We start from the raw sequence: 14,038 nt of genomic DNA, 5'->3' as shown, positions 1-14,038 counted from the left end.
GAGTACTGTTTCAGAATGTGCTGCTACTGCAAATACAGTCTGACTTTTAAAAAGCCCCATTTTCAGGGCTTTTCTGCCTGTCTTTGTAGGTACTAAATTAAATCTTGGAAGGCTTATGAAATACTAAATCTGCCCTGCTTCAGTTCAGGAAATACAAAGTTTTGATAGTTTTGGTGTATTCCCTGTCTTCCAAGAACTTTTGTGGGAATTGCAACGTTCTGGTTTACTTTTTCTTTTGCTATTTTGCAGATCCTCCTTCACCACCCCGATGGCTTGAAGTTATTAATATTACCAAAAATACAGCAGACCTTAAATGGACAGTACCAGAAAAAGATGGGGGTTCCCCAATTACCAACTACATTGTTGAGAAAAGAGATGTAAGGCGGAAAGGCTGGCAGACAGTTGACACGACAGTGAAGGACACCAAGTACACAGTAAGCCCACTGACTGAGGGCTCTCTCTATGTGTTCCGTGTGGCTGCTGAAAATGCCATTGGACAGAGTGACTACTGTGAAGTTGAAGACTCAGTGCTTGCTAAAGATACTTTCAGTAAGTTTCAATTAACTTACTGCGTAATCACTTAGGGCGTGATCACTTACTGTGTGACTCACATGTCATGAATTCATAGTCTTCTAATATGTGACTTTTTTTATTTTTTTACCTTAGCAACCCCTGGGCCTCCATATGCCCTTACAATAGTTGAAGTGAAAAAAGGCCATGTTGATTTGAAATGGGAACCACCTAAGAATGATGGTGGCAGACCAATTCAAAGGTAAGGTCATTTTAAGTCTGTGTAGGCTCCTGAAGATAAACATCTTTTAAAAAGTGAAGATGTTTCTCTCAAAATATTTACATTTTACAATGAAACATTTTAAAATATGAAAAATATGTGGATGGATTTAAGAGAAGCCATGTGGTCAAAGCAATGAAGGGCTTGATTTTAAAATGTAGAAATGATGCACATAAAATACCTAATGTGCCTGAGCAGTGAATGTGTGTCAACATCCTCAAAACAGCATATTATAATTAGGAGCTGCAGGGAAAAAAAGTGACCATAGTCTCCAGCTGCAGAATAATAGCCACCTAAAATCATCTAGCATGTAGTATGCTGGCATTTTCCTTCTGCCTTTGTTTGTCATTCAAACTGTATACACTCAGCTAAAATGAATCTCTTCTGTTCATTTTCTTCTTTATAACACTTTTCAAACAGACTGTTTTACTCCTTCCCAGTCACAAAAAACACATCTTAAACCAACAAACAACTACAGAGATCTGCCTGAAGAAACAGAAGTCACTCAATTTGCATTATTTTGCCATAGCCTGTCCTAAGCAGGACTTTGACAGCCAAGTGTAGTATCTTCAAATATTCTCAATGGAGTGACCACTGAGATCCCAACTAGCAAAGATGCAAGTATAGCTAGGGGCTTCTTTTGCCTCTGCAGCTCTCCACAACCTGAGAACACAGTTCAGTTCAGTTCTAAAACACAGAACAAAGTTCAAGAATTGACAGTCAGACCTGGGTCTGTCAGTGATGTCAGCCCTGTTAGGGGCTGAGACCCACTGTGACTAAGTTCATTGAACCTATTATCCATTATTCTCTTTACTTTTCCACTGTCTAAACTAGTTTAATCTCTTTTAATCTATTTTCTTGAAGAAGTCTGAAGTGTTCCTATTTCAAGTGCCTCATAGTATTTTTCCCCAATCTCTTCAGATATGTTATTGAAAAGAAAGAAAAGCTAGCTACTCGCTGGGTAAAAGCTGGGAAGACGGCTGGTCCAGACTGCAATTTCAGAGTGACAGATGTCATTGAAGGCACAGATGTACAGTTCCAGGTCCGTGCAGAAAATGAAGCTGGGTGTGGTCATCCCAGTGAACCAACTGACCTCGTTCATATTGAAGATCCAACAAGTAAGTAGAATAATAGAGTATATGAATTTTAGAAGCAGGGTACTGTCCTGAAAGGAAAATTACACCATTCTTTTCCATTTCTGCAGGCCCTCCTTCACCTCCTCAGGATTTACATGTCACAGATGCAGGCCGAAACCACATTTGCATTGCTTGGAAACCTCCTGAGAAGAATGGTGGAAGTCCTATTATTGGATACAATGTTGAGATGTGTGAAGCAGGAACAGAAAAATGGATGCGAATCAATTCTCGCCCAATTAAAGATCTAAAATGTAAAGTGGACGAGGGAGTTGTTCCAGACAAAGAATATGTGCTGAGAGTCAGAGCTGTCAATGCTGTTGGAGCTAGTGAGCCATCAGACATCTCAGAAAAAGTTGTTGCCAAGGACCCAGACTGTAAGAATAAACTCTTTTTTTTTATTTTTTTAAAAAGAAAAGGGTGTTTGGCAACTTTCTGATAACATTATACTTACCTCTACAGGCAATCCAACCATTGATCTGCAAACTCGTGACATTGTTGTTGTTAAAGGACAGAAGCTGAGTATCCCTATACCCTTCAGAGCTGTTCCATCCCCGACTATAACATGGCACAAAGATGGCAAGGAGTTGAAAGCTGGTGACAGAACAACAATGAAGAGTGACTACACCTCTGCATTGCTTGAAGTGATAGACAGTGTTCATGCTGATGCTGGTGTTTATACTATCACACTGGAGAACAAGCTGGCATCAACAACGGGCTCAGTCAATGTCAAAGTCATAGGTAACTATGTTCTTCCATTCTGAGAAATATGCTTATCTTTACTTGGGCCCTGCAGCTGACAGAAAACAGGGCTAGAAAGATAAATTTTCTGCCAGGCAGAAAAATCACTTCAACTCAGACACATGTAGATTGATGTCATGAAGTCCCATGAAAAAACACTTTACCTCAAGTTGCTCTAACTATTCAGTGACTGCTCAAAGCCCAATTATTTTGAAAAGATAGCATATAAATATAAAAATTATTTAAGAATTCTGACTATTTTTCATCTTTGGGAACAGAAATTTGTATAGATGCTGTGTAGTCCACATTTGTGGTCTTTGCTCTCTGCAAAGCAAAGAAATTAAATATAATTTCTCATTTTTAAGAATACACTTTCACATCTATTTAATTAACTGATTGTTTCATTCTTATTTAAAACAGGTCCACCTGGACAGTGTAAGGACATTAAGGCAAGCGAAATAACCAAGAATTCTTGCAAAGTGTCCTGGGAGCCTCCAGACTTTGATGGTGGTACTCCTATTTTGCATTACGTTCTGGAACGCAGGGAAGCTGGTCGTAAAACATACATCCCAGTCATGTCTGGTGAAAATAAGCTTTCATGGCAAGTCAAAGATCTTATCCCAAACTGTGAATATTACTTCCGTGTTAAAGCTGTCAATAAGATTGGAGGGGGTGATTATATTGAACTGAGAAACCCGATCATTGCAGAAGACCCAAAACGTAAGTTTGTCTTTCTGTTAAATAATCTAAGAAATTGGATTTTAAATAAAATCTTCGTACACTCTTTTCTCATATGATCCCTCTTTTGATCCACTCTTTTACAGAGCCCCCAGATCCACCTGTCGACCTTGAAGTCCATAACCCAACATCAAAATCAGTTACTCTTACATGGAAACCACCCCTGTTCGATGGGGGAAGCAAGATTATGGGCTATATAATAGAGAAGCTTGCTAAGGGCAAAGAGAGGTGGGAGAGATGCAATGACTATCTGGTACCCTTGCTAACTTACACGGTGAAAGGCCTTGAGGAAGGAAAGGAGTATCAGTTCCGTGCTCGTGCTGAGAATGCTGCTGGCATCAGTGAGCCTTCTCGGATTACTCCTTTTGTGAAAGCTGTGGATCCTATTGGTATGAATTTTTCATTAGATCATTTGTATTAATTGCCATATATCCTCAGACTTATTGAAAGATTCTACACTCCATTTCTCATTCTTTGTTATTACAGAGGCTCCAAAAGTCTTCCTTGCTGCAAACCTACAGTCTGGCCTCGAGGTGAAGAGAGGTGATGAGATCATACTTGAGGCACATATTTCAGGGTCACCCTACCCATCTATTACTTGGCTGAGGAATGATGAAGTTGTCAGACCAGAGGATATCAAAAAGAGAGTAACAGCACCTAAAAAGAAGAAGGGTGAAGCTGAAGAAGAGAAACCTTTCCAGCTTTCACTGCCAGAACGTATGAGTGTTGACAACCACAAGGAAGGAGAGTCCATACTATCAGTTCGTGACTCCATTAGAGCTGACCATGGCACGTTTACAATTAAGGTAGAAAATGATCATGGAGTTGCAAAAGCCTCATGTGAAGTCAATGTGTTGGGTATGTAAAGAATGTCCTCAAAACACCTAGTTGCTCTGAGTATTAGGTAAAAAGTGCACAAGTTGAGTACTCATCATTTTTCTTGGTTTACTAACAGATACACCTGGGCCACCAGTCAACTTTGTATTTGAAGATTTGAGGAAAAATTCTGTCCTTTGCAAGTGGGAGCCTCCCCTTGATGATGGTGGAAGTGAAATCCTAAACTATGTACTGGAAAAGAAAGACAATACAAAAGCTGAAATGGGCTGGGTCACTGTCAGTTCAACACTCAGGCATTGCAAATTCCATGTAACAAAACTGATTGAAGGAAAAGAGTATCTATTCCGTGTATTTGCTGAAAATAGAGTGGGAGCAGGACCACCATGTGTTTCAAAACCAATGACAGCTAAAGATCCTTTCTGTAAGTTTCAATTTTGAAAAACGACATTTTCAGAAAACAAGGTGTGAAACTCTAACAGACTGTTAGAATACTCAGCTTTATCTGTGTAGATGTTTCCCAGAAGAAACTTGAGCTATGTGGTAATTATTGCACATTTTAAACCATTGAAATACAGAGAACTATCAAAAATACTCTAATTTCAATAGTAAACACATAAGAATGATGATCATTGTTATAAAACTTTACCCTTAAAACACTTAACATCTGAATAGTGACATTCTCTGTGCTTCATAGACTAGTATTCTTACCAAAAAAGAGAACCATTGCAAATTTTCTTACTGATCACCTTTAGGAATCAAAGGTTCTAAGAGAGCAGAAAAACTATGAATTAAAATTAGTAATTTCTTATATCATAGTGCTCTCTTCGCTTTGAGTAAGCTCTGAAAAGACAGCAATGATGGAAAAACCACCTTTTTGTTTTTCAGCTCCACCAGATGCACCTAATAAGCCTGATGTGGAAGATGTAACCAGCAACAGTATGCTGGTTAAGTGGAATGAGCCAAAAGATAACGGCAGCCCTATCATAGGATACTGGATTGAAAAACGTGAAATCAATAGTACTCATTGGGCTCGGGTCAACAGGAACCTTGTGAATGCTCTGGAAGTAAGAGCTGAAGGACTGTTGGAAGGTTTAACTTACATCTTTAGAGTGTGTGCTGAGAATGCAGCTGGTCCTGGTAAATTTAGTCCACCATCAGATCCAAAAACTGCACAAGACCCAATAAGTAAGTGGCTTAGCAGAAGCTAATATCAGACATTTGACAAGCCAGGATTCATAGCCTTTAACTTTTATTTACACTTATTTATTTATTTATTTGTTTATTTATAGTGCCACCTGGTCCCCCGATTCCAAGGATTGCCGACACAAGCGCAACTTCCATCGAGCTAGAATGGCAGCCTCCTGTGTATAATGGTGGTGGAGATATCACTGGTTACCATGTGTACAAACAGCTGATGGGTGTAAATGAGTGGTCACGCTGCACAGCAAAACCCATTAAGGTCCTGCAGTTTACTGTTGGAGAGGTGAGGGAAGGTGCAGACTATAAACTCCGTGTTACTGCTCTCAATGCAGCTGGCGAAGGACCACCCGGGGAAACTGAACCTGCAACAGTTGCAGAACCTAAAGGTATTGAGATTGTACTATTTTTAAGATTTGTCCAGCTTAAAAGGTGGGTTTGAGTCCCTCCCTCCAACTAATGAAGTGCTTCTCTTTCTTCCACAGAGCCTCCCACTGTTGAGCTGGATGTTTCTGTGAAAGCAGGCATTCAGGTCATGGCTGGACAGACCATTAAAATTCCTGCTACTGTGACAGGGCGTCCTGCTCCCACCATTACATGGGCTATAGACGAGGGGGAATTAGACAAAGATCGAGTTGTTATTGAAAATGTTGGCACAAAATCTGAGTTAACCATTAAGAATGCATTGAGAAAAGACCATGGAAGATATGTAATTACTGCTACCAATAGCAGTGGTTCAAAATCTGCAGGAACCAGAGTAGAAGTATTTGGTAAGAAAAATATTTTCTCAAATTAAATAGGCTTTTCTTTTGGTCAGTATAGGCTTTACCTTACTTGTTTGATTTTGTTTTTCAGATGTTCCTGGACCAGTCCTTGACCTAAAGCCAGTGGTCACAAACAGAAAGATGTGTTTGCTTAACTGGTCTGATCCTGAAGATGATGGTGGCAGTGAAATCATAGGCTTCATTGTTGAAAGGAAGGATGCCAAAATGCATACATGGAGACTAGCTGTAGACACAGATAGATCTAAATGTGATATTACAGGTCTGATTGAAGGGCAGGAATATAAATTCCGTGTTAGTGCCAAGAACAAATTTGGTACTGGTCCAGCTGTGGAAATAGGACCCATTCTTGCAGTTGATCCGTTAGGTAAGATGACTCATTTTACAGGATTTTTAAAAAGAAAAAAAAATAGATTAATTAGGCAATATTTTTGTCTTTCCCTCTATACAGAAACTGTGTTTATTTTTCAACTACATGGATAGGCATCTACCTTAGCTTCATTACTTCAGTCAGGTTTCTGAATCAGTTCTCTGAAGCTAGTGTGGTTCTTTACATAGCAAAATACTGATGCCTACTGAGACACTACTTGTTACCTTTTTCTCCACATACATGAGAAACTTTATACAAGCCATAATCATACTCAGATTCTTTGTGTATAAAGACTATGATTTAAAATTCTCTGATGTTTTAATTTTTTCTTATTGTAATTTATCTGTGTTAATAGGTCCTCCAACAGCACCTGAGAGGTTCATGTACACAGAGAGGACCAAGTCATCCATTACACTTGACTGGAAGCCTCCACGCAGTGATGGTGGTAGTCCCATCTTAGGATATATTGTTGAGAAGAGGAGACATGATTCAAAAGATTATGAAAGAGTTAATGCAAGGCTGTGCCCAAAAACATCTCTTCTTGTTGAAAAACTCGATGAACTTCATATGTATGAGTTTCGTGTGAAAGCTGTCAATGAGATTGGAGAAAGCGAGCCATCACTGCCCCTCAATGTAGTTATACAAGACGATGAAGGTACATCAACTTTAAAGAAATCCTTATAAATATCTTTAGAACACTTCAAGGCACTTTCTCTGTTTCATCTTATTTCTGTTTCATCTTCATCTTCACTCTGTCACTTTCCTTCTTTCAGTGCCTCCCACTGTTACATTGCGTTTGGCTGTGAGAGGAGACACTATCAAAGTCAAGGCAGGAGAGCCAGTTCACATTCCTGCTGATGTAACGGGCCTGCCAATGCCGAAGATTGAATGGGACAAGAATGAAGTTTTAATTGACCAAACATCCGATGCACTTAAGATAACCAAGGAAGAAGTATCTAGAACTGAGGCAAAAACCGAACTCATCCTTCCTGCAGCAATGAGGAGTGATAAAGGCACTTACACTGTGAGAGCTTCCAATCGTCTCGGCACTGCGTTCCGCAATGTGCATGTCGAAGTGTATGGTAAGGATGCAACATTTAATAAAATGACAGCTAATAAAATGCCTTTGCCTTCTTTTTAACGTCATTCCATGCTCTATTGCTTTCATACAGATCGTCCTTCTCCACCAAGAAATCTTGCTGTTTCTGATATTAAAGCAGAATCATGCTATTTAACTTGGGATGCACCTCTTGATAATGGTGGTAGTGAAATTACCCATTACATTATTGAAAAACGTGATGCTAGTAAGAAGAAATCTGACTGGGAAGAAGTCTCCAAAGGCGCTGTTGAAAGAAGATTTGGGGTAATTTATGAAATATCTTGATTACATACTTTAGTATGCATAAAAAATAAAATTATAACATATTTAATGGGAACTGCTACTTGCATAGGTATCTGTGCTCATGCTCTATTTAAACTCCAGAATTACTGGATGAATGTTTCCCATCTATATATCTGTGTTATCCCTCGTGTGACAAAACAAAACAAATTTTTCACTTTTGCTGCTTAACCTCCGCTGAGCTAGAGAGACAACCTTCCTTTCTATTTTCCAGAATTATCCATTTTTTTTACCAACTGCAAGAACAAACATAAGGACATCTTTATTTATGTTCAGTCCTGTCCATATGAAATAGGAGTACCCTTGGGTGATCACTTAGAACTGTGTAGTACATAAACATAGGTATATCAGTCAGATGGCAAGATAGAATTTAAAGTCCAAACTTCTGCTTAAAAATCCAAATAAGTTGATTCTGAAAGTAGCCAAGTATTGACTTAAATCCTCTTTTTCAGGTATGGAATCTTGCAACAAATGAAAAATACCAATTTAGGGTCCGAGCTGTAAACAAATACGGAATAAGTGATGAATGCCTCTCAGAAAAAGTTGTCATTAAGGATCCCTATGGTCTTCCTGGACCTCCTGGAAAGCCAAAAATTTTGGATCGCACCAGATCATCTATGCTGGTGACTTGGGAGCCTCCTTTGGACAATGGTGGCAGCCCAATAACTGGCTATTGGTTAGAGAAGAGAGAGGTGGGAGGCGTTTACTGGGCACGTGTCAACAGGGCTCCAGTAACAAAACCATCAGTAAAAGGTCTGGAGCACAATGTGCTTCGTTTGGCTGAAGGTGTTGAATACCAGTTTAGAGTTATGGCTGAAAATCTTGCTGGAATTGGCCCTCCCAGTGAACCATCAGATCCAGCTTTGGCAGCAGATCCTATATGTAAGTATATTGTTTGAACGACTGTGTTAGAGGACTGTATCACAGCAGAACAAAAAATGTGTCACTATTACTTTTTTAAAAAATTTATTAATGAAAATTATTAATAATAAAGTATTAATGTACTAGCATTAATAAAAGGTTTTGTTTGCATTAAACCTAAGAGAATATATTGACACAAAGTTTCTGATTTTAGAATTTTTTAAATAATTAGCTTTAATTTTGATTTTTTTACCTCTTTTATGTACCTAATACTGTAGGCATTGCCAAATAAACTTCTGCCTTCTACCTTGAGTATTCCTTGCTAACACAGGGATTCTATGCAATTAGTATGCATGTTCTAGGATTTATACTCTATATACAGGTAAAGAAATGAAAATACTTGCATTCTTCTAGAAACCTATCTAGAAAAATATAGGAAGACCCTAACACTCAGGTAATTTTTACTTGCTTTTGTTTTACCAGTTGTGCCTGGTCCACCATCATGCCCAGAGGTCAAAGACAAAACCAAATCATCTGTAGCACTTGCATGGAAGCCTCCTCAAAAGGATGGTGGGAGTCCTATAAAAGGATATATTGTTGAAATGCAAGATGAAGGTAGTACTGATTGGAAGAAGGTGAACGAAGGAGACAAACTCTTCCCTACTTGCGAATGCGTTATTCCCAACTTGAAAGAGCTCAGAAAATACAGATTTAGGGTGAAAGCTGTAAATGCTGCTGGAGAATCAGAACCAAGTCCTGCAACATCAGAGATACCTATCCAAGATATTCTAGGTAAGAGTTCTGAGAACTGATTTAGGTATTTTTATGTAAATGCCACTTACTGCTATGAATGTTCAAAAAGGATGCCAAGCAAGCCAAAGTCAAAACAGAATACAAAATTATACAATAATGTAGCAAAAGACTGATACAAAGTTTTGAAAGTGTCATTATTATGCCCATTGCCAGGGAATGCTCCTTCAGGAAACTGATGAGCACCTACAGACCTACTAATGAAATACTGTTTATTTTATGAAAAATTCACAGCAATGAGTTTTTCTATTTGTATACTTCCCAGTTTCCTTTTTGTATGTCCATCCTTTCTCACATGAACATGCATTCCACATATTTCTGGGGGATTTCAGCTCAGTGATGATGGAATTTTGCTTTCAGTAGCTCTTAAAATTTATATATTTAAATATTTTTGCAGAGGAACCAGAAATCTTCCTTGATCTTGGAGCACAGGATTTGCTCTCTTGTCGTGCTGGCACAACAATTAAAATCCCAGCTATTATCAAGGGTCGTCCAGTTCCAAAAACATTTTGGGAGTATGAAGGAAAAGCAAAAACAGCAGCAAAGGTTAGTAAAAGTAAATTTTTTTTTTCCTACAACTCTTTCTAGACGTTAAGCCTATTCCCTTTTACATTTATATTATTTCCATTTGTTTGTAGGAGGGAGGTCATAATGTACCTGAAGAAGCTCAGGTAAAGCAAGCAAATTTTTTAACCTCAGTATTGTTGCATTTTTGAAATGTAAATATTCAAGGTTGCTCTATAACTTCTTTTTGTTCCTGTAATACGCAGGTGGAAGCAACTGATACACGTTCAGAGGTTATCATCCCTGACTGCAACAGAAGTCACTCTGGACGATACAGTATTACAGCAAAGAATAAAGCAGGACAAAAGACAGTGCATGTCAGAGTCAATGTGCTTGGTATGGCTTGCATATATTGAAGTATCCAAATGTTAGGGTTTAGTCTTCTTTTCCTACATACTTATGTAAAATTTTGTCTGTCGTGCTTTTATCTTAACAGATGTCCCTGGTCCACCAAAAGACCTTAAAGTAAGTGATATCACAAGAGGTAGCTGTAAACTCTCATGGAAGATGCCAGATGATGATGGTGGAGACAGAATCAGAGGCTATGTTATAGAAAAGAGAAATATTGATGGGAAGGCCTGGACTAAAGTCAATCCAAACTGTGGCAGTACTTCCTTTGTGGTACCTGATCTCATAACTGGCCAAGAGTATTTCTTCCGGGTACGTGCAGAAAACCGTTTTGGAGTTGGCCCTCCTGCAGAAACCATCCAGCGGACCACAGCCAGGGATCCAATTCGTAAGTAAAATTAAAGTCAAACAAATCCTTTAAAACCACATGGTACGGTATGGTGGATTTATTCACTCTCCTGTTTTGTTTGTGAAGATCCTCCTGATCCGCCTATTAAACTGAGGATTGGCCTTGTCACCAAGAACACAGTGAGCTTGACATGGAAACCACCAAAGAATGATGGTGGAGCTCCTGTTACACATTATAATGTTGAATGTCTCCGCTGGGATCGTACTGGAGAAGTGAAAGAGTCTTGGAAGCAATGCAACAGACGTGATGTGGAAGAAACAAAGTTTACTGTTGAGGATCTCGTAGAAGGTGGAGAATATGAATTCAGAGTCAAAGCTGTAAATATCGCAGGTCCTAGCAGACCTTCAGCCACTGTTGGCCCACTAATTGTCAAAGACCAGACATGTAAGTAGCGATGCCAGGAAATACAAATTCCATTTTAAAATTATGAAGTACCTTTGTATGCTATTTTTTCAACATTTTGTTCTAGGTCCACCATCTATTGAGCTCAAAGAATTTATGGAAGTTGAAGAAGGAACGGATGTTAAAATTGTGGCGAAGATAAAGGGTGTACCCTTCCCCACATTAACGTGGCTAAAAGCTCCTCCAAAGAAACCCGATGACAAATCACCAGTGGCGTATGATCAACATGTCAACAAGATTGTTGATGAAAATACTTGCACTTTATTGATCCAACAGTCTCGCAGAAATGATACAGGCTTGTATACTATTACAGCTGTAAATGACCTGGGAACTGCTTCAAAGGAGATGCGGCTCAATGTTCTGGGTACATATCAAGAACTCTTACAATTACATTAATTGTTAGCATGCATTTGATACTTGATTAATTCTTCTTTCTTAAAACGTATCTTGTAGGTCGCCCTGGACCTCCAGTAGGACCTATTAAATTTGAATCCATTTTGGCTGATAAAATGACAATATCATGGCTTCCTCCGTTAGATGATGGTGGTTCTAAGATTACAAACTATGTTATAGAGAAAAAAGAAGCAAATAGGAAGACATGGGTGGCTGTCACTAACGAGCCTAAGGAGTGCATATTCACTGTTCCCAAGCTGATGGAAGGCCATGAATATGTGTTCCGCATTATGGCACAAAACAAATACGGTATTGGAGAACCTTTGGATAGTGAGCCAGAAACAGCACGAAACCTTTTCAGTAAGTAGAAATAGGTTTAAGTTATGAAACTTTCAAGTTATGTCAGTTGTTTCCATATGCTAATATGCATACAGCATCTGTTAAATACCACTACTGTTTTCTCTCTTTATTAAGTTTTCTAGAATAGCTTGAAGTTTTGACAGTAGTACCTGGTTCTTAAAAGCATGTGCAGCATTTAAAATATTTTTCTCCCTCTTTGTCTTGTAATAAAGTACAGTATCAATATTTTTAATGCTTAAATGCACAAGTAAATGTTTATTTGATAAGATTCAAGTTATTCTATTGTATTTGAGACATTATTAATGTCTTGGACCAGAAAGAATCAATTTCCTTCCTTCAGTTTTGAAAGATAAATTATGCCGAAAAGCTCAGACCTAGGAGGAATGTTAGGCTGGCAAGAGAAGATGGTTCTTAAAACAGCAAGTGTTAAGCTGAGCACTAAAATGAGGTAGTGATCCAGAAAGGCTAGAAAAAATATTATTTGGACAATTTTTATTTGGAGGAAAGGTGTTTCATTTTTTCACAGAATTATATGTACCTGAATAGGGGTGAGGAACTGAATGAGGAAAGAGATCTTGTGCAGTTGGCTGACTTCCTAGTGCAATGGTGACCATGTGACTGCATAGCTCTTCTGCACTCTAGCTATTTCCATGTATTTTTAGCATATTTTTTTACAAGCTATATGTGAATTTTTTCCCCTCAGCTGTCCCTGGACCTCCTGACAAGCCAACAGTTAGCAGTATAACACGTGACTCAATGACGGTAAACTGGGAAGAACCAGAACACGATGGTGGCTCTCCTATTACTGGTTACTGGTTGGAGCGCAAAGAGACCACTGGAAAGAGATGGACCAGGGTTAACCGAGATCCTATCAAGCCTATGACTCTGGGGGTTTCATACAAAGTTACAGGCCTTATTGAAGGCTCTGAATATCAGTTCCGTGTGTCAGCTATCAACGCGGCTGGTGTTGGCCCACCAAGCATGCCATCTGATCCAGCACTTGCGAGAGATCCTATTGGTAAATATTTAAATTTTTTTTTTCTTAATTTGAAAGTATTCAAATAAGAGCATACAATACATTTTTATGCTGTATGATGATGTTTTTCAGCCCCACCTGGCCCTCCTATACCAAAAGTTACTGATTGGACAAAGTCTTCTGTAGACTTGGAATGGTCTCCACCAGTAAAAGATGGTGGTTCTAGAGTCACTGGCTACATTGTTGAGTTTAAAGAGGAAGGAAAGGAAGAATGGGAACGGGTAGGTGGAAAACCATTACAGAATCAGCACTTCTTCTCTCTGTGTCTATCAATATGAATTGCTCCAAAAAAAAAAATTTTTTAAACATTTTTGCCATAATTCAAGCAATTTTCTTTTAAAATAATTCAAGTTATTTTCTAAAAGTTTGTACCATAATTATCTTTACTGAAAATCTAACTGGTGCACACCTTGGCTATTTTTTCTATCTCTATAAATACATGGGTTCATTTTAAGTAAGACCCATATTTCCTATACTGTTTCCAGGTAAAGCTACTTTATACTGGGTTTTGAAAAGAAAATAAATTATTTCCCTTTTTTTTTTTTTTTCTCTCACTTATATGAGTTTATGTGTCCAAAAATATATGTAATTCTTCTGAATTCTTCTGAGACTGGATTATTGTAATTGCTAAATAGATAATTCTAACAACCTTCTATGTCAGAATATGTTAGACAAAAGATGAATCTTCAGAATAGCTTGTAGGTTCATGACACGTATTTCTTTAAAAAATTCTGACAAATTCTGTGTGGGCTAGATCTATCTTCACTTAACACTTTTGTGTGCTTCTAAAACTGAAATAATATCTAATGTCAGATTTGTTTCAAACTCTGCAAAGAAATTGATGGTATCTTGATGTTTGCTGATGTTA

At 38.3% G+C, this 14,038-nt stretch overlaps 1 protein-coding gene across 1 annotated transcript in view; it reads left to right on the top strand.

The window, feature by feature from the left end:
- TTN (titin) overlaps positions 1-14,038 on the top strand; it is a 238,989-nt gene that overhangs the window by 160,563 nt on the left and 64,388 nt on the right. The window contains exons 223-249 of the mRNA XM_050976633.1: positions 250-549; positions 667-772; positions 1,712-1,908; positions 1,995-2,300; positions 2,386-2,664; positions 3,085-3,384; positions 3,489-3,791; positions 3,889-4,260; positions 4,358-4,660; positions 5,125-5,424; positions 5,529-5,825; positions 5,922-6,206; positions 6,292-6,585; positions 6,944-7,243; positions 7,362-7,670; positions 7,761-7,951; positions 8,440-8,869; positions 9,332-9,640; positions 10,056-10,204; positions 10,297-10,329; positions 10,429-10,558; positions 10,659-10,958; positions 11,046-11,363; positions 11,449-11,745; positions 11,835-12,134; positions 12,838-13,152; positions 13,243-13,391. Coding sequence (XP_050832590.1) covers positions 250-549; positions 667-772; positions 1,712-1,908; positions 1,995-2,300; positions 2,386-2,664; positions 3,085-3,384; positions 3,489-3,791; positions 3,889-4,260; positions 4,358-4,660; positions 5,125-5,424; positions 5,529-5,825; positions 5,922-6,206; positions 6,292-6,585; positions 6,944-7,243; positions 7,362-7,670; positions 7,761-7,951; positions 8,440-8,869; positions 9,332-9,640; positions 10,056-10,204; positions 10,297-10,329; positions 10,429-10,558; positions 10,659-10,958; positions 11,046-11,363; positions 11,449-11,745; positions 11,835-12,134; positions 12,838-13,152; positions 13,243-13,391 — 7,172 coding nt within the window. The remainder of the gene's footprint in view (positions 1-249; positions 550-666; positions 773-1,711; positions 1,909-1,994; positions 2,301-2,385; positions 2,665-3,084; positions 3,385-3,488; positions 3,792-3,888; positions 4,261-4,357; positions 4,661-5,124; positions 5,425-5,528; positions 5,826-5,921; positions 6,207-6,291; positions 6,586-6,943; positions 7,244-7,361; positions 7,671-7,760; positions 7,952-8,439; positions 8,870-9,331; positions 9,641-10,055; positions 10,205-10,296; positions 10,330-10,428; positions 10,559-10,658; positions 10,959-11,045; positions 11,364-11,448; positions 11,746-11,834; positions 12,135-12,837; positions 13,153-13,242; positions 13,392-14,038) is intronic.

This window comes from Serinus canaria, chromosome 7 (genome assembly GCF_022539315.1).
Source record: "Serinus canaria isolate serCan28SL12 chromosome 7, serCan2020, whole genome shotgun sequence".
Lineage (NCBI taxonomy): Eukaryota > Metazoa > Chordata > Aves > Passeriformes > Fringillidae > Serinus > Serinus canaria.
Note: the sequence above shows the minus strand (reverse complement) of the source record. Positions and strands in the feature narration are given on the sequence as shown.